The sequence below is a fragment of the Tenrec ecaudatus genome, chromosome 3 (genome assembly GCF_050624435.1).
Source record: "Tenrec ecaudatus isolate mTenEca1 chromosome 3, mTenEca1.hap1, whole genome shotgun sequence".
Lineage (NCBI taxonomy): Eukaryota > Metazoa > Chordata > Mammalia > Afrosoricida > Tenrecidae > Tenrec > Tenrec ecaudatus.
Window position 1 is genome coordinate 119,843,227 of NC_134532.1, and position 21,060 is coordinate 119,864,286.

General features: G+C 37.3%; 1 protein-coding gene across 1 annotated transcript in view; it reads right to left on the reverse strand.

Annotated features, from left to right (window-relative positions):
* The window catches only part of BANK1 (B cell scaffold protein with ankyrin repeats 1), a 345,748-nt gene extending 330,260 nt beyond the window's left edge, over nt 1–15,488 (reverse strand). Inside the window, exon 1 of the mRNA XM_075543540.1 lies at nt 15,110–15,488. Within this exon, the coding sequence (XP_075399655.1) occupies nt 15,110–15,488 (379 nt within the window). The remainder of the gene's footprint in view (nt 1–15,109) is intronic.
* Between the last annotated feature and the right edge of the window lie 5,572 nt (nt 15,489–21,060).

The window sequence follows — 21,060 nt, forward strand, 5'->3', positions numbered from 1 at the left end:
TAGGGCTAATTGTGATTATGAAAACTTGGAATGTTCACATGGGAGTTGGTCAATTTTGCCAATCTGTTGGATATAAAATGAGCCACCTCAGGAGCAGGAAGGTGGGGGATTCCACTAGCAGCAGGAGGAAGAGCCAGGAGCAGAGCATGTCTCCTGAAACCTGAGATTCCCATGAAATGTCTTCAATCTAGAAAACAGCTGTGGTATCAAAGGTTCTGAGCACAGGGGTAGCAGGAGCCGCAGCAGCCAGAGCCAGAGCCAGAGCCAGAGCCAGAGCAAGAATCAGAGCCAGAGCCAGAAACAGAACCAGAGCCAGAGCCAGAGCACAAGATAGTCACGGACTCCGTAGTCTGTGGAGCAAGGGAAACGGAGTGCCTTTCCTCTTGGAGTGGGATGCTTTCAGTAAGGAGCAAGGTTTGCTTACCCACAGGGCTTTAGCCAAGCACTTCAGACTAAGGTTTCTAGAGGAGTCGGGTGTCCTTTGGGGCTTTATCTGCAGCACTAAGGAGGTGTATAGTACTTCGAGAGTAGGGAGAAGTCAAGGGGCAACATAGCTAAGAGGTTATGGGGATAGAGAAAGGCATGCCTGTGAGCAGAGTTGAGAATAGGCTTGCTTGACCAGCAGAACTATATCCTGATTATATCTGATCTTGAATTGCTAACCAGCAAACTTCACAATAGGATGCTGAGAGATACAACCCTGACACACATCTTTCCTAATTTTAAACCATAAAGGAGTCCTTTGTTCTTTGCAGAATACTGCCTCTTGGTCTCATAGATTGCACATGAGCACAATCAAATCCTCTGGGATTCCAATTCTTCTCAAAACTATCCATAGTTGCTATAATCCATGCAGTCAAATGTTGTTGCATGGTCAATAACAAGCAGGTAAACATCTTTCTGGTATTTTCTGCTTTGAGCCAAGATCCCTCTGAGATCAGCAAAGATATTCCTTGTTCTACATCCTCTTCTGACTCCAGCCTGCACTTCTGGCAGCTCCTAGTCAATGCATTGCTGCAACCACTGCTGAATGATCTTCAGTAAAATTTTACTTGACTATGATGTCAATGATATTGTACTATAATTTGAACTTTCAGTTTGGTTCCTTCTCTTTGGAATAAGTACAAATATGGATTTTTTGGGGGTCACTTGGCGAAGCAGCTGTTTTTCAATTTTCCTGGCATAGACAAGTGAGTGCTTCCAGAGCTTTATCAGCTTATTGAAACATTTCTATTGGTATTCTGTCATTTCCTGGTGTTTTGTTTGGGGGTAATGCTTTCCAAGCTTTGGGGGCTTCTTCTCTCAGTCTCATCGGTTCTTGTTTATATGCTACCTTTGAATTTACTGAATTTGGTACAGGGCACTGTATGCTCAGCAAATTATCAGAAAAAAGTAGATTATATCAGAATGTGGTATCAGAATTGGAGGAAGGCTTATTAACAAGCTACGACATGAAGATGATACATTCATGCTTGCTGAAAATGACCAGAACTTGAATAAATTTCAGCATTCAATATGGATTACAAGTCAATATAAAGAAAACCATAATCCTCCCAAGAGGACCGGTAGATAACATCATGATAAATGGAGAAAAGATTGACAATTTCAAGGATTTCATCTTGCTCGGTTCCACAACCAATATTCATGGAAGCATCAGTCAAGATTTCAAGCAACACATTGTGTTGGATAAATTTGTTGTGCAAGACTTCTTTAAAATATTGAAAAGCAAGAATGTTACTTTGAGGACAAAGTTGTGCCCAACCCAAGCCATATCAATCATATAATATGCTTGTGAAATTTAGATATCAAATAAGGAAGACCAACGGAAATTTGATGTATTTGATCTCCAGTATTGGCAAAGAACATTGCGAGTATCATGAACTGCCAAAAGAACAAATTACTCCGTCTTGAAAGAAATATAGCCAAAATGTGCCTTAGAGACAATGGGGTTGATACTTTGACTCATGTACTTTAGACACGTTATCAGGAGGGACCAGTCCTTGGCTAAGGCCAGTCCTTGGCTAAGTCAACATGCTTAGTGACAGAGAGATGTAGAGCAGAGGAAGGCCCTCAATAGATGGATTGACACAGTGGCTGCAGCAATGGGCTCAAACATAAGAACAGATGTGAAGAAGACACAGAAGCAGTCAGTCTTTCCTCTGGAATCTGGAGTTGCTATGAGTCTGTAACAACAAGATCATCCTTAACAACAGGAACTTCCCAAAGAAACCAGATAGTTGTGAGTAACATCACTGAGTTATGTGTGGTCATTGCAATGGATTATCCAGCCCAGCAGAGAAGTAGAAACTACTGAGAGATGGTTCATGCGATCAATTGTATTTAAGACTTGAGAATGGAGGCAAGTCTGTCCTCTGCCTCATAGTAATCAGCATTGAGATAATGAATTTGAGTCTCCATCCGCCTTGTGGGAGAAAACTGGGACTTCCAACTCCTGTGAAGAGTTATAGTCTCAGAAACCCATACAAGCAGCTCTATCTTGTCCCACATCGACTGGATGGCACTAAGTTTGTTGTTGTTGTTGTTTTGTATTTTTCTCCCTTGTGGAGTCAAACAGCTCAGTTGCCACATATATGCTGGGGTTTTTATACACCTAGACACATCATTAGAAGACCTGGTGGGATAGTGGTTAGCAGTGCAAAACCAACAGCCACTCTATGGGATAAAGATGGGGCTGTCTAAGCTTGTAACGAGGTACAGTCTCAGAAACCCACAGAAGTAGCTCTGCGCTGTCCTTTCGGGTCACTATGAGTTGAAATCTATTGCACTTAGTTTGTGCTTTTTTTATTTTGAGACACCTCATTGTAAAATTGAAGAACCCAAGACAATAAGGTCTTAAAAGTAAGCAGTTAAAGAGATAAATATTAACAACAATATAAAAATGTAATGACATTTGTATATTGTTAAGATAACAGACTCTTAAGGTAAGTTGATTAAGGTATCAAATTTCTCAACAGAAATACCGAAAGTGACAAGAGCATAAAATGATATTTTCAAATGATATTTTCATGAGCTGAGAGAAAATAACTGACTTTCTGTATGCAGTAAGGCATTCTGGATACATAATGATACAAATGTTTTCATGAAAGAGTTTTCATGGAAAAATGCTCATAATTTTTAAATTCTATTTTATCACAAACTTTTTGAAAAGTCCGTGTGCAGACTCCTCTCACTTACAGACATGGTATAATGGTTATGTGGAATTGGCATAATGAGAAAAATGGAGAACTGATCACATCAGATTTAAGAATCTAGGATGATTATTTGATTATATAACTTTGAAACCACTGAGAACATAGTAGCACTTAAACTCATCCATCACAGCCAATGCTACTCTCTCCTAGCACTTTGGCATTCATTACTGTCAAAGGTACAATCTTAATGTGCAGTATATCCACATACAGGCTATTTACTATTAATGTAAATGTGGAATGTCAGATAATAAGATACTCTGAAAGTGAGGATAAAATGTAAGGGCATTTTGCACAAATCTAAATAAATGTAGCTTACTATCAAATGAGTTTGGGGACTTTTTAATATATATTTTGTGGAGAAAGACAGTTTGAAACAAAAAAAATCATACAAAGATAGTTGTGAATATATGGCTTGAGCAAAACAAATATTTATTGTATTAATAGTAAAATTATGGAAAAATTGAGATACAAAATTGAAAGAGATTATTAGAGTTAAATTAATATAAGGTCTTGTAAAAATTATATTTTTATAAGGAAGATAACTACTTTAGCTGCTAAATTAAATATTTATCTTCAAAGTAGAATGAGAATTAAACTAAAGGTGAAACTCAAGTCAACGGAAGGCAATTTAGATTGTGTGGGGGAACTTAATCCAAAAGAAAGCTAACAGAATGAATTAAAAAAAACACATAAAAAAGGGACAAATCAAAATAATAGATAAGATGGTAGAAGTGAATGTGTGAGGTAACAAAATCAATACAAGTTGATTAATTATGAATTTAGAATATTATGATTCTAAGAGTGAAATTAAGTTGTTTTATGTCAACCATATACATTCCTTATACATACAGCTAGAGTAAAGATAAATAGCAGTTTGAAATAAAACAAAGCCCACATGGAAGAAGCACACCAGCCTGATTGATCATGAGGTATCAATAGGATCAAGTATTAGGCATCTAAGACCCAGAATAAAACCGCACCCAATGTGAATGAGAGAGGCACTTGAAGTGGAAACCCAATGCCCATCTGTAGACAATTGGACATCCCCTGACAGAGGGGTCACAGGGAAGAGATGAGCCAGTTGGGTGCAGTATATCACCGATGAAACACACAACTTTTCGCTAGCTCTTTGGTGCTTCCTTCACCCCACTAGCATGACCTCAATTCTACCTTACAAATCAGATTATACCAAAGCATGCACACTGCTACAGGTAAGAGCCTGCAACACAGGGAATCCAGGAAAGATTAACCCCCCAGGGTCAACAAGGAGAGTAGAGATACCAGGAGGATTAGGGGAGGCAGGGGGGTAAAGGAGGAATTGATCACTTAGAATCCCCTCCCATGGGACAAATAACAGAAAAGTGGGTGAGGGATGATGGAGGACAATGTAAGATATGGAAAAAGTAATTAACTCACCAAAGGTGCATGAGGGAGAGAAAGCGGGGAGAGAGGGAGGGGGAAGTAATGGGGCTCTGATATCAGGGGCTCAAGTGGGAAGAGAATGCTTTGAAAATGATGACGGCGGCATATGTGCAAATGTGCTTGACACATTGGAGGAATGTATGCATTGTGATAAGAGATGTAAGATCCCCCAATAAAAGTATTTTGAAAAGGTAAGAAATATATCTTATAAATTGTTAAAAAGCTGGTGTAGTTACAGTAATATTAATAATAGATAAAATAGATTTAAAGGCACAAAATGTTCTTTCTATGGATAAATTTGGTTAGTCTAAATTGGCAAAACAGAGCCCTGATGTCACAATGAGCTACCCTGGGTACTAAAGACTTGAAGCTGGCTCATATTTATATGACACATCAAAAATTAATAGCTTCACAGTCTGATACTTTTGTTTAATAAGTATTTCTATGGTTTTGTACCAATATTTTTCACTAAGTACCCTCACATATCCCAACAAAGGTGAGTTACATTGTCTAGTGGTCAAAATCGTTCATTTACAAAGTTGGATTTCTTTCAATCAATCCTTCTTTAATGGGGTAAACTAATTAGAGCCACTCCTAGTTTATTAAACATTTTTATTTTTCAAAGTTTTTGAACATAGAGGATTATTACCAATGACCAATTAGACTCAATGATTTTGTTCAGTAAAGGAAATCTGGCTGCACTGTTCCAGTCTTGCATTATAACAAAAGGAATCAATAGAGTTTATTTCACAAGATCAGACTACTCAAGGGGGTCACAAATTTTATCAAAACTTCATATGTCTGGCACTAACCCAGATCAACTGAATGAATACTTCTGGATGTACACAGTGAAAGAGTAGGTAGCCAGGAAAAAGTTCAAAAGTGTTCTAAAAGAAAGAGAAATGGAAATAGAGAACAGAGGAAGGAAGTAACTACATTATGGAGATTGCAATATATTATATAGAATGAAATGTTTATGAATGATTGAATGGAAAACTGATCTCCTCTAAAACAAATTTAAAGAAAAAACAGAGAGAGAGAGAGGGGAGTCACTGTTTCTTGTAGAAAAAAAATTAAGAGCTGTAGCCCAATTGTCCTAAGGAAGTGATTTTAACTAATAAGTATTAAGAATTGCTCAAATAAATAGTGGTACTTTGCACCTTATAAAACTATTTCTCTTCTGTTCTTGAACAATCCTACATTTTCCTTTTTAAAAGTTCATTTATGCTCCTTTTTACAAAAGGTGTATATAATTATCTTTTCTCTTATTGCTTTAGAAAATAAACCATTAACTAAACTCCTGTTAGTGTGTTTTAGAACATTATTCTTGTGTGCATTTTTCAACTGTCACACACATTATGCACATATACTAAAATGCATCTTTAGGAATGTTTTACAGACTAAAATATGAAACAATTGAGGGCTCCCGAAACCTTAAACCATAAGCCAAACACCCACACTCACTGCCATTGGGTTGATTCCAACTTTTATGGGACACAGAATAGTGAGCTTCTGACACTAACTCTGGATGGGAGTAGAAAGCCTCCTCCTTCTCCCAGGAGTGGCTAGTACATTCACATGGCTGACCTTTGGCTTAGCAGCCCAACCTGTCATGGGTTCTCCACCATTCCTATTACCTTAAGATATAGATTATTAATAATGTCCTTTACGCCTTGCCAATTCTCCTCAACTGCACCTCCCTTCCATTCTAATAAATAGTAATCATTTCACACTTTGCTTCCATCATCATTTCTTTTTTACTTTCTTTATAGATTTGCCTCCACAGGAGAAAGAGGAGACTGTCTGCACCCTCAGCAATTTACCATGTCAAAAATCATTTATGACGGCTACGAGTAAGAATTCATTTGAAGGCAGTGGATTCCACATTGTATTTGTATATTTATTTAGGCTTAAAATATATTATCTAGATGTTAACTGATTTGATTTATATCAAGGGAAAACATTATATTTGCTCTATGATTTAATTTCATTCAATGTTGCTCTCAATATGTATCCATCTCTATCTATCATCTATCTATCTATCTATCTATCTATCTATCTATCTATCTATCTATCTACCTACCTATGTATCTAGAGAGAGAGAGTTTGTTTCTTTTCATTGTCAGGTAGATGCACTACACCATGATTTATTCATTTTATTTTCCACGTAATTTGTGATTATTTATAGAACATTTTGTCTGTCACACTTTGTATGTTGCAATTTTAAATTAATCATTTTACTGGGAGCTCTTAGAGATATTGTCACAATCCGAATTCCAATTAGATCAAGCATACTTTTACAAATGCTGCTAGAGGAGAGTTATGTGCTATATCAGCCCTCTACCAGCCCCTAGATTTATTGTCCCCTCCATGGGGCCCTTCTGTGAGGGAGTGTCCAGTTGTCTTAGAGGTAGGTTTGGGGTCTTCACTTTGACCACACTCCTTTCTGTCCACTTGATTGCTTGTTTTAGAACTTATGATGTGGGAGTTTATTTATTTGTATATTTACTTTGCATTTCCTTGATTTCATAGATACATATATATATGAAAATGAGTATTTCATCTATATGTATATATCATCATTATCACATCAATATATATATCTAACTAGTGGGAAAAAAATAAACCCAGCTATCTGAGTTTTCAGCAACTCTATTTCTCTTCCAACTTCAACTACCCATTCAATATACAGATTCTCTATGATCCGGATCCTCACAGCTTCCAAGTCTCCCCTGCTGATTGGCTTGGACTCCCAGCTGAGACAATATGTGTCCTGAGATGCGAACTGAAGCTGCTCTTTGTGATTAGTGCTGGCCTTGGTGACTTCAATCATTTCTCTTCTTCCTAAGAGTATTTCATCCTCCTTCTCAATTCTACCTGTTTTATGTTTCCTGAACTCTCACCTTTTCTAAATTCCTTTTTTTGTTGTTTAATTTTCTGGTGTCTGACATCAGCCCTTTTTTCTTTACTTGATATTCTTTTTCACCTTGAGTTTTCCATTCTCTGCTGGGATTTCTGCACCTGGCACAATCAATATAATCACACCAGGTAGAAACTATTATCAAGTTAGCCAGTTTTTTGTTACACCTTCTGTTTGGGGCTCAGGGGTTGGTAAGAGAGATTCCTTGGAAAACACATTTACTTAATATTTGCTTATTAGAAAAACAACTCTCTTTTGAACATTCAGTATATACGGAAACTTTGGGAGAGAAACGCAATGTAAGTTAATGATTGATAAAGTGTATTAATCACTTGGTTTTTCTAAGGAAGGAACACAATATACAACAAACCATGGTATAGGCAAGGTAGAACTTGCTTCAGCAGGGATTTTGCTAAATATTTTACTGTAAACTGTGAGTTTTTCCATTTAATTATTTCTTTCATCTATTATGAAAGTATTTTAAATTCACCCACTAACTCTTTCATTGAATAAATGTTTATTCAATGACTTCTATATGGCAGTGAACTAGATACAGAGAAACATATTAAGAAGATACATAAGACAATATACCTGAGCTAAGGACTGTACATATGTAGAAAATCATCACCAGATGATATAGAAAAAACATTACTCCTCATGCTAGATGAACCCTTTTATGAATGGTAGTATAATATTCTATTGTTACCTATAAAATACACGACTGGAAGCTCTGTGGATGTCCACCTCAAGATAATTATATAACTTCACAGTAATGATACTGAATTATGTCCTCCTTCAAAATACATCCCCTCTCAAAGCTGCACAATATTAGCACATAGTAAAAGAAGTCTTTATTTTGCTTTTTTTCCATACCTTGAAAACTATAGATATTTACAGTAATGAACTCAGAATATTTAACAGAATTTCATACATACACATACATATATATCTGAATATATGTCTGTTTATATAGATAGATATATCTGTAAGTTTATATTACATATGAATCTATATGTGTGTAGATATATTGATTGATTGATGGTAGAGCAAATGTGAAAATTGGATTGAGTGGGACCTGACCTACTTCCTCTCATGTCACAAGGAGTGGGGGGTTTTAAGATCATCATCAGTCAAAGGTTGATTCCTAATAAGTAAAGGTCAGATATGCCTCTACTTCCAAGCATTTTATTAAGTCTAATACCAACTGACCACTCTTTGCTTCTATGCTGGTTTCAATAATTTGTTTCAATGGTCACTTTTAACTCACAGACAATCATCACAATTATGAACTAATTATAGAAGCACCAGGTTACAATTCAGGATCAGAAACACTCAGGATAGGATTCATTGATCAGGAAATCTCTTCTTATTCATTCCCACCAGTCTGTCTTTGGACCTAGACCTTAAGCCTGGCCCAAACCTTGCTCTGATAGTTAAATAGCTCTTCCATCTCTCCCGTCAGGGTGCAACTGCAGCCTATGCCACCAGCAAACCTGCTGCCAGTCTCCTGGTTCTGCTGCCCTACTTCAATGGTCACTGCTTCTCACGGTTTCTCCTTTTCTCCTGGCAGGGACCTCAGTTCCAAAGAATGTGTTCCACTTTGGGACCTTTTTTCTGAGTAATAGGAACACTGCCTTTTCTACCTCTGGAATGGTTCATTTTAAGCCGTCTGGGATGGGAAAACTCACCATTCCCCAGGTCAAGGCTTCACACACTCCAAGTCCTACCCCACAAAGGGACCTTGCCCTTCATTTATATTATCAGTGAGCTATGGAATCTCCCTCCATGGGTCACAGCACTTTACATCCCCATAGCCCTCCCCAGCCATTCTGTGAGAGTGACAACAACAGTGGCACACAGAGAGATGACAATACATTGCATAGCAACTCACACATGTAGCCATTTAATAGTGCTTAGAGACAGCCTGTCCTATTATCATCCCGAAAGAATTCAGGGTTCAATATGCCTCTCCCAAAGTTACATATGCTACCTTATACAACTATAATTTTGTAATCCATGAGTCTATTATACAGCAATATTATCTAGAATTTAGCATTATACAATCCTTTTACCTAAGATAAAAAGTATACACAAATTGAATCAGTTGTTGCCTTAATTTCCTATTTAATCATATTTTCAAAGTCTAACATCGAACTCAGGATATTTTATTCTGTTTAATTTTCATGTAACTCTAGAATTCTTTAATATGCAACAACATTCAACCTTTCTTTTTATTTTTTGACTTTGGTATTTTTGAAAACTATAGTACAATTTTTTAAAAATCTCTATCAGTTTGGGGCTATCTGCTATTTTTCTCATGATTAGTTTCAATTATACATTTTTTTCAAACTGCCACAGAAATTCTTTGCATCATTGACAATGGGAAGGGTCGAATTGTATCAATAAGCATTCATAAACCTGTACTTAAAAACACAAATACCAGTACTCTGCTATTTTTTAGATGTTTAAAATCCTACGAAGATTTTTGAAAGGAAAAAAATAACAACACACATTTTTAAAGTCTCAAGAGGGAAAAATGGTCAAGATCTATGTCAAAAAATAATGAGTCATAAGTACATAACAATCAAAATTATAGAGGAGAAATTTTTTAAAGGATAAAATGTGTGAGAAAAATTCCTTAATAAAGCAGCTTTTAAGTTGCCTTGGAGCAATGGCTAGAATGTCAACTGGCAAACATGGAGAAAGTGACAAACGGTGGAGATCAGCGCAGGACCAGGCAACAGAGTGAGGGTACGTTGCTGAACAAGATCAACAAGCCAGCGCAAGAACAATAGTGTGAAGGCGCTGGACGCCATTGAAAACACCACGGCATGAGTCAGGTGTGCCTTGGGCCTCAAAGTCACCTCCTTCCTCTTAATCACGTTCAAGAGGGCATCTGCAGAAGGCTAGTTTGTAAGAGGCAATGCTACAGCTGCCTTAAAGCGCTATGTGCGCTCAATAACGGCAGTGGGGACAGGGCCCATACTTCCAAGCTGCGGCCACCCTGTTGAGAAGGAACTGGAAGCATGTGCCAGAGAGTGGACTTCATTTAAAAGACGCGAGGCCTCACTGACTGGTGCTGAGAATGCTAGTGAAGCAGATTACCACGTCGCCTGTCTTCCTTCTTTGGAAGGTGGGAAGGGTTCCAACCACAGGCCTTCTAGTCAGTAGCTGTACCACCAGCGGGCTTTCAATGTGACTTTGATCTGTTTATACTGTTCATAAAGTATACAGTCTGCTTTACATATAGGTGGAAAGGTGGAAAACACAGTTGGATTTGAATCAATACCAATTTTGGAATTAAAAAACAGTGAATTCATTTCCTTGTACTCTTAAATAGAAATAAGATACACATTAAACATTAACTCTGATATATTTTCAAAATAAAAGCATTTCTCAGGGGCCTTGATTAATTATAAAATATTTCTTTCATTTAGCTTTATGAAATTTCTTTTGATTTTTCTTTTTTTAATATTAACATTAGAATATTTTATTAGTTGTATTACTTTTCTGGCATTTTTTATTCCCTTTATTATATCATGTTTCTGAAAAATAATTTCACTCTTTTTTCAACAATTCTTTATAGGGGAAAGGGGAAAAGGTTGGTAAAAATTGAATTGCACATCTTTCCTACTGTTTCTCCTTTTCAATAAATGTTCATGTATATATTCAACAAGAATGGTAACATGAAGCATAAAATGGGGCTGTAACTCTCTACAGGTGTATAAAGGTGCTTTCTCTAGCTGCTTATTGAACGTTCAGGAACCAACCTCGCTGCCGGTGAGTTGTTTCCTTCTCAAAATGACCCTAAAAGACAGAGTGGAATTACCCTGGGGGTCCAGGACTGTACCTCTTTATGGGAGTAGAACGCTTCACCTTTCTCACACACAGCAGTCGGTGGTTTCCAACTGATGACCTCGAAGCTAGCAACCAAACACATGACCACGAAGTCACCAAACTCTCATAGATCAGAGTAATCCACAGCACATTTGCTCAAAGACTCACTCCATGACACATCATATAGAATGCTGAACACCCACCGCAGTTGAGTAAGTCAGAGTGGTCCTGTAGAACAGCGTGTACTTGCTCAAATGGTCTCCAAGGCAATGCAGATTTTTCAAACTAGACTGCTACTTCTTGTTCCCGTGAAGAATCTCGTGGATTTTCACCAAAAGCATAAACTGGAGTGAGCTCAAATGTTTTAAAAGTGTTGTATCTTCTTCACCACCCCAAAACCTTCAATGGTACCAATAAGCTCAATGAGATCTTATTTAACATTTTGACTGATGTAGAATCATAAACAGGCACACTTCATTTTATTATGCTTCTGAGATACTGCTTTTTTGTTTTTTAACAAATGGATGGTTATAGAAGGAAGTGTATTAATGCCATTTTTCAAACACTATATTTCTGTGTCACATTTTGCTGATTCTTACACCATTTCAAAAATTTTAATAAGCCTATTGCATTGTTAATACAGTGTTATACAAATACAACATGCGTATGCACTGGGAAGCAGAAAATGTGTGAACTCACTTTCCTGCAATATGCACTTTATCGCAGTGGTGTGGAACTGAACCTGTCATACCTCCAGGATCTGTGTGCATCGCGTGGTAATCCGAAACTGAAGTCAGAAAGTACACTGATCTACCAGGGCGGTTGCGGCACAATCAAGAAGTGAGTTTTCCTGACAGATGACGATCTCTGGGTGCACAGGGCATCGTGCACGTTGAAAGAGCTAAGTCATGAGACTTGCAGAAAGCAAGAGACTTCCTGTGACCATTCAGAACCTTCTCCATGAGGTGGAATGAAATTTTTTAAAATGGACCACTTTTGTAGGGGTGAAGAGGCTAACAGCAGGGAATTCCAGGTCATTACGTTTTTAGAAGAAAGAACTAAGGTGCATACCCTGTTGTTTTTTTTTTAATAAACTATCCTGACCCACCCGCCCCACCAAAACCACTGCCATTAATCCTGTTATATCTCACAGCCATCCAGGAGGTGGACTAGAACTGCTCCAGAAGTTTCCAAAAGTGAGGAGCACACTGCCGTTTCTCCCTGCGGCTCAGAAGCTTGTGAGTTTGAACCACCAGCTTGAAATGAGCAGTCAGAAGCTTCCATTACTGCGCTGCCAGTGTTTCTGGTGGTAATGTAAGCAGGTGGGAATAAAGTAATAAATTTCAAAATGGAAACAGTATTATCTTGGTGACTTTTTGTTTGTCTGCCCTTCTCCTTCCCTTATTAATTACAGCAAATGTTGATGGTGATAAATTACACCAAATAAGAAAGCCTGATGTGTGTAAGCCTGGGGTCCAGTTTATATTTGCAAAAGCACTTATTAAAGAATCTCAGTACAGAAAAAATATATAGAAAACTTAATATACAACAGAGAAGTAAGTCCAATATTTGCACAAATGGAATTCCCAAACCAGAATTATTGTGATAGTCAAATTAAAAAACATTTCAAAATATAAATCAATAAATTGCTCTCGAAATAAAGTAAGAATTTAACAAACATGCCCTGGGGGTGAAGATAATAACATGTTTCTAGGGTTAAAAATCTGAGGTTAAAAATACAAAACAGTTTATAGTATCCTTTATAATATAAAAATAACTATACTATCCTAATAAAAATCAGTATGTTTCAAATATAAAGGGGGAAAATGGTCATCAGCAAGTAGATGAAGTCCCTTATTACAGGGAAAAAAAAAGGAAAGTAGATGGGTTTTCAGAATTCTTCATATTCTCCAAAGGTAGACAATGAGGGGTAGGGGAGAGAACAATACAGTCCTCCAAATTGCCCACCTGTCCCTCAAGCATAAATGCATCACTTGGGCACCTAAGAATTCTGAAACAATACATCCTAGAGCCCTTTTTCAGGAGTGACCTAGAGGTGGCTTCCAGCCAACCAATATATTACATAAAAAAAAATAGTGGCTGAGCTTGCCAGTAATCTGGATGCACCCCCCTATAAACAGTTCCTCCCCCAGCATGCCCGTCAAGTGATTGTGGCCCAGATGAACTTGACCACAACTTCCTGGGAAACCCTGGATCAGAACTGCCCAACTAAATGATCCCTGTTCTTGAGCCACAGAATCTGTGATAAAATAATTATTTGTTACTTTCATTTACTCAAGCTAGAGTTTTGGATTTTCTTAATGCAAAAACAGATAACAAATACAACAATATAATAAAATGGTTAAATCAGAAAAGTTTAGGAAACTAGAAAATACGGAGAAGGACCTTGTCTTTAGAGCTGTTGACGGGCTGGAAGTACTGTCCTTCCCCGTGAGGAAGAATGTGGGATCATGACGTAGCCTGCGTGCCTAGGGAGCCCATGAGCAGACCGTGTGGGATTGTTTTGTATTCTTAGGATTTATAAAATACTGATGTTTATGCTAAAATCATGTTTGGGCAGTGGTTGAAGGTTTTATGTACAGATGTGGACCAAGTAACACAAAAGAACCAACTAGCATGTATTTCAGAAGGATTGGGCTAAGACACACACGAGTGGACAATTGAAATATAATAGTGAGAATCTATGTGAAATCAATCACCAAACCTAGGAGCTGAGAGGAGAGGATACATTCAGAGAAGTTAGCACAAAGGAGGGAAGGAGACTTCAAAGAACACAAAGACATGCTCCAAGAAAAAGTGCTGCCGCTCACCAGCTTATGTGACATTGCCACTGAGTTGATTCCGACTCCAAGGGAGGTCCTGGAATGTAAATGTTTACTGGAGCAGACAATCTTGTCTTTCCCCAAGGAAAAGTTGAGGGGTTTGTAGTACCTACCTTGAGTTTAACAGCCCAGGGTTGTGACTGTTCACCGGGGAATCCTTTCTTTATATTACCAGAGAAAAATCATAAGCCCACCTCATCCTCTGAAAGGGTTGGAACGGTAGCTGATTGACAGGCTGCTAAAGGTTGGCCAAACAAGGGAAACTGCTCTCTGTAGTCCACGTCTACACCAAGGCAGAGTAGAACTTGGGTAGGGATTTTGAACTGTAGCACGCTTTAGCGTTGGAGCTGTTACCTTGGACTATAATTGAATGAAAATTTGTGTTCTGCTCTTTATCATGGTGGTTATACCCATAAACTACAATGAGTAAAAGTAATATTAGTCCACATCACAGTAACAGATACTGTACAATTATTAGCCTGACAAGCATGCAATGAGATTAAAATAAAGCTTCAACTTTTGGCTTCCTACTGGCTGGCACCAAGACTAGTTTTGATATATGAATTCAACCCTCCCCCATTAAATAAGAAAGCAGATTTCAGAAAAAAAGTGGCACATTGGAAAGCATATAAGCTAGCATATAATACTAGTTGCATTTATAAACCACATTTGTAAACCAGTTTTATAAGTTGATATAAATATCTTGACTCAAACATAACTAGAAATTAAGATTCATGCATTCTAAGGAAGTACACCATGTGGCTACATAAAATTAGCACTCTTGTTTTTTTCTTTTCTTTTGCTAATACCAAAGTATTCATTATTAGCTAAAAAAAAGGGAAAGGTTAAAAACAGATAAAATGTGGCATCGATACCTTTGAATAGGACACTCCTGATTACGGAGATGTAGTCTTCTGGCTCTTGCTCAGTTGAGATTTCCAATCTGTCTCCAGAGAGATTTAGTAACTTGTAGAGCTGATCTGAACTCTTCACCCCACACAGCAGGATAACCACACTTTCTGGTGACTGCAGTACCTTTTCCAAAAATTGACATTTCTTGGGAGTTAGATCTGTCAGCAGGCTGTTTGATAATATTAAAAGTTTACATTTGTAAGAGTTCATCTTCAGTGAATCGAAATGTCGAAGTGACAAATTTTCCAAGCAATATAACACAATTGTTTCCTTTTTGGCTGCATGGGAAAAAACTTCCCTTAAATACAGAGCCCATTCTTCAGCATCTTCTTCATATATCATGAGGATGTCTCTTGTATTTTCTACAAAAAGAAAAAAAATACATTAATTTTCTTGCATTTCAACTGTTAGCTGTAGGTTATATTTCTTGAACTGTTGTACATATTCTTTAGAGAATATATTGATCTCCTTTTACCAGACAACAATACGATTTATATTTCCTACCATACCCCAATAGAATTTAAATAATTCTTAAGAAATAAAAAAAGTTAATCATTCATGCACTTTTACTTTGTCCTCACTGTAAGAACAGTAATTGAGAGTGCTTAGGAATCCAGGAATAAGTAATGACTCCTGATATAAAGTATATTGGGATAAGGGATGCTGGATGTGCATGAACAACTCTATAAGTAACTTCAAATTTCACTTAAATTGTGATATCAAACCTCTTTGGGTCATTATTTCTTCTGGCATGAAATGAAGATTAGATATAAATATAAAAATCTTAATATAAAATATCACTGCTATGGAGCTGATTGTGACTCAACGCACAAGTAGAGGACAGAGCATAACTGCTTGGTAGGGTTTGTTTATAAGGTGTAACTCTTCATTGGAATAGACAGCCTTATATTTCTTGTTTGCTTGTTGTTAGGTGCCACTGAATAGGTTCATATGTCTTGCTAGTTGATAGAGCTAATCAAAAAGGAACTGAAAATACATGAAATCAAGTCTTACTTACAAGTATTGTTTACACATCAAGTATTAATGTTTATAGATTGTTCTTGTTGTTCTGTGCCATCAAGTTGGTTTCAAATCCTGTCAATAATATATACCCCAGAACAAAACACTGCCCAGTCCTGCGCCGTAATTGTTCTTATGTGTGAGCCCAGTGTTGCAGACACTGTGCCAATCCATCTTGTTGAGGGTCTCCCTCCTATCCGCTACCCCTCTGCTTTACCAAGCATGACATCCTGCTCCCCTGTTAACATGACCAAAATACGAGACAAAGTCTCACCCTTCTTGTATTGAAGGAGTTTTCTGGCTGGATGTCTTCCAAGACAGATTTGTTTGTTATTTTTACTTTCACCGATATAATTCAAGCACATCAATTCTTCAGTCTTCCTTATTCGATGGCCAGCTTTCACAGGACTATTTGGTTATTGACAATATGATGGCTTGGGTTAGGCACACTTTATTCTCAAAGTAACCTCCTGTTTTTCAACACCTTAAGAGACCTTGTTCAACAGGTTTATTCAATGCACTGTCATTGGATCTCTATGAGCATTGATTATGGATGAAATCCTTGACAATGTCAATCTTTTCTCCACTCATCAAATCCTAATTGTGAGGATTTTGGTCTTCTTTACATTGGATTTTTATTCATACAAAAGGCTATAGTCTTTGATGGTTATCAACAAGTGTTTCAAATTTTCACTTTCAGAAAGCAAGGTTGTGTCAGGTGCAATCCAGTTGCTTCATGCTTCTTCACATAATCCACCTTCTCTGATTTTTTTCTCAGCATACAGATTGACTATGTATGATGAGAGGATACAACCCTGATTCCTTGATACCTTTTCTGATTTTAGACCATGCAGTATGCCCTTGTACCATTTGCACTACTTCCTCTTGATCCACTTACAAGTCTCACATGAGCACAATGAAGTGTTCTGGAATTCCCATTCTTTTCAAAACGGTCCATAGTTGATGATCCACCCAGCTGATGTCTTGGCATAGTCAATGAAACACAGTAAATATCTTTGTGGTACTCTTTGCTTCCCGTCAGGATCCATCTGACATTATCAATGATATACCTTGCTCCAAAACCTCTTCTAAATTTGCCCTGACGTTCTGGAAGTTCCCTGTCAATGTAATGATTTAACCATTGTTGGCTGATATTCAGCAAAATTTTACTTGCATATGATATTAATGAGATTGTTCTTTGATTTGAGCATTCTGTTGTGTCATCATTCTTTGTGATGGGTACAAATATGGATCTCTTCTAGCCAGGTGGCCAATTTCCTCTCTTCCTAATATTTTGGTATAGGTGAGGATTTCCAGTGTGTCATCAGTTTGTTGAAATATTTCAATTGACATTCCATCAATTTCTGGAGACTTGTTTTTGACTAATGATTTTATGCATCTAGAACTGCTTCCTTCTGCACCATTGGTTATTTCTCATATGCTAACTCCTCAAATGGTGGTATATTGACTGGTTCTTTTTTGTATAGTGGCTCTGTATTCTTTCCATGTTCTTTTGATGATTCATGCATTTTTCAATATTTCCCCAGTTTGAAATGAGGAAATATTTACAGGTATTGATGAAGAAATAAAGCCATTTCTCAGAACTTCTATGTCAAGATGCCCAGAAAAATAAACAAAAGTAAGTTTTCTTAAACAGGAAAAAAAGTTAATAACAAAAATCAAGTAGAATTAAAAATGCAAAATATCACCATTATTAGAGTAAAAATGATATAATAAATAATAATAATAATAAATATTTTAAATGAGAGCTAGATTAGACTTAGATAATATTTTAAGTTCTAGTCTAATAATAAAGATCACTAACAAACTGAAATATTAGGTTGATCTATATTAGGTTGATCTTAGATTTCTTCAGAACAAATCCAAAGTCAGAGTACCAAAAATAGTTGTAGTAGAAAGCACTTACAAATATATTAGTGTAGAATATCTCACAGTAATGAAAGGAAACAGTCCCACATGCAACAACACAGAGAGCAGACATTTTTTAAAGTAAAAGTATGTATTTGTATTATTGTGCTTTCATTAGATTCTGAAACAAGCTCAAGAATACAAAGTACTGAATTATAATGAAATGTGCAAAGACTTGGGGTTAGGAAACCAAATGGATAACCAACTCTATCAGGTGGAAAGAAACGAAGGAAAAAAATAAAACCTTGATTTTCAATACTGAAGACTGATAGTCTACTAGAATTAGTAGATGCCAGAAAGAATTGGCCAATAGTGAACCCTGCACTAGGGGCCAGGAAGTAGTTCAACCCACACTGAAGGCATCTGTGAAAACCACGAGTTCCAAGAATGGACAGACCGTCAATGGACAGGTTTTGATTGATGGATGCAGTGCTGGCACTCACAGCTCTGGGCCAAGACCATAAGAAATTTCTATCTGTGCCCACGCCAAAGAAAGGTGACCCAACAGAATCTAGAAATTGTCAAACAATATCATTGACCTCACCTTCAAATAAAATTTTGTTAATGACAACCCAAATATAGTTGTGGCACTCCATCACAAGGGAAATCCAGAAAGTCAAGCCAGATTCCAAGGAAGAGATGGATTGAGGAATATGCTTGCTGAAATCAATGAATTCAGCCAAGACTGAAAAAAGGCTCACCTGGATTGTATTGAAAATGCAAAGACATGCAGCTGCGTAGACCCGAGAAGATTATGGATAGTGTTGTGCAGGGACTTCTAGAACAGTTGTTGAGATTATATGGAAGCTGTGCCAAAGGTACTCATTCAAACAGAATAAAGGGATACTGTGCAGTCTAAAATCAGGAAAGGTAACTGTCAGGTATCATTGCTTTATCACGACTATTCTATCTGTGTGCTAAGCAAAACTCCAAGAAGCTTGCCGGCATGAGGAAGAACGCAATATTAAGATTAGAGGAAGCCTGTACCCTGGTGGTGTGGTGGTTACAGGGTCCCTGTGATCTACCTGGTCAGCACTTGGAAACCAGCAGCTGCTCTGCAGGAGAAAGACTGGGCTTTCTAGTCCTATACATGCAATTAATGTCTTAGAAACACTGATTTGATGGCAATGACCTTGGGTTGGGTTTGGAATTTGTGGGAACAATCTTGCTTAATGAAAGCAAGAAATACCTTAAACACTTAGTGGCTAAGATGAAAAGTGGCCTTCCACATGTTTCACAACTCAACATAAAGAAAACAAAAATCCTCACAACCGGGTCAACAAAATCACCATAAGTGAAGCCATGATTGAAATGGTCCACGATGTCATCTTCACTGATTCCACAATCAATGCCCGTGGAAGCAGCAGCCAAGAGATCAAAGGACAAGGCCTGGTGATGCAGTGTGTTTCGTAACTATCAGCTTCCTGTTCTCCCTTCCTTTTTCCCTGTAGATCAGTAATACAGTTTTTGTTCTGTACAATTATTTTTTTTGGTATGATTTAGCTCATATAATGTATATTCTTTTAGGATTCTTTTTTTTCCACTCAGCCTAATGTCTTCAAGCTCCATCTGTACTGCAGCATGTTGAAGGGCTTCATTTATTAAACTGGATGGATAGTATTACATGTGTCCATGTGCCACATTTGTTTCCCTGCTCCTCCCTTTCTGGCTTTGATTGCTCATCCACACACCCCACTCCCATCTATCGGCCACTGTGAGCATTGTTGTCCATAACCCTGTTAAAGTCTCTGAGGTAAAGTCTTTGGGGACAAAAACCTAGAATTGGAATTTCTGGGTCATATTATCTTATTACGCTTGCATGTTTCAGGAAGCATAGTGAGAAGAGGAATTAAAATAAACAAGTGGCATTTACTCAAATGAGAGTCATTGAGACCCCTGGAGAGGGTTTCTGAGACTACTGCACTGTATTAGTGTCTCCCCACATCTATAGCAGCATTTGTCATTTCTGAATTGGTTTGGGTTTCTTAGCCATTCTAGTGGGAATTAAATGGTATCTCCTGGTGGATTTTATTTGCATCTTTCTGAGGACAATGATAAGTAGTAGCTTTACATATGGTCAGTGACAAGTTGGTTGACATTTTCTATAAAACATCTATTCAACTCATATGCCTATTTTATTATTGGTTTATCTGTCTATGCTGTTAAATTTTCAAGTTATGTGTATATATAGCTTATCATAGTCTTACCAGATGTGTGATTTATGAAGATATTTTTTGATGAAAAAGTTTCAAATTGTGGTTAGGTTCCATTTATGTGTTTCATCTCTGCTACTTGTGCTTTTGTTACATTAAATGATCCATGGTTGCAAACTAGGCCCAACAACATCATCCCTATAGTTTTATTTAAGATTACTAGAGTTTCAGTTTGCATACTTAGAACTTAAATTCATTTTGAATTTGTTTTTTGTTATAGGGTGAAGCATAGATCCCATTTATTTTTCTGCTGGTGGAAACTAGTTTTCCCAACAGTATGGCTTCCCAACCTTTAATTGAAAAGTTTCCCTTCACCCGGTTAAATTAGTTGACTATAGATGTGAAACAAGCTGAGGAATCACGGGAAGAACTCACTCGTGCATTCCAGGAAACATGGAAGACAAGTATATTGACCAACTAACTAAAATAGATCCATATTTGTGCCCATTCCAAAGAAAGGTGAACCAACAAAATGCTCAAACTGTAAAACAATATAATTGATATCACATGCAAATAAAATTCTTCTGCAGATCATCCAACAATAGTTGAAGCAGTACATTGACAGGGAGCTGCCAGGGAGCAGGACAAATTCAGGAGACATGGAACAAGGGGTACACTTGCTGATGTCAAATGGACCTCAGCCCAAGGCAGAGACTACCAGAAAGATTTACTTGTGTTTTATTAAAGATGCCAAAGCATTTCACTGTGAGGACTACAACAAAGTTGTTGAAAGGAACGAGAATTCCAGAAAA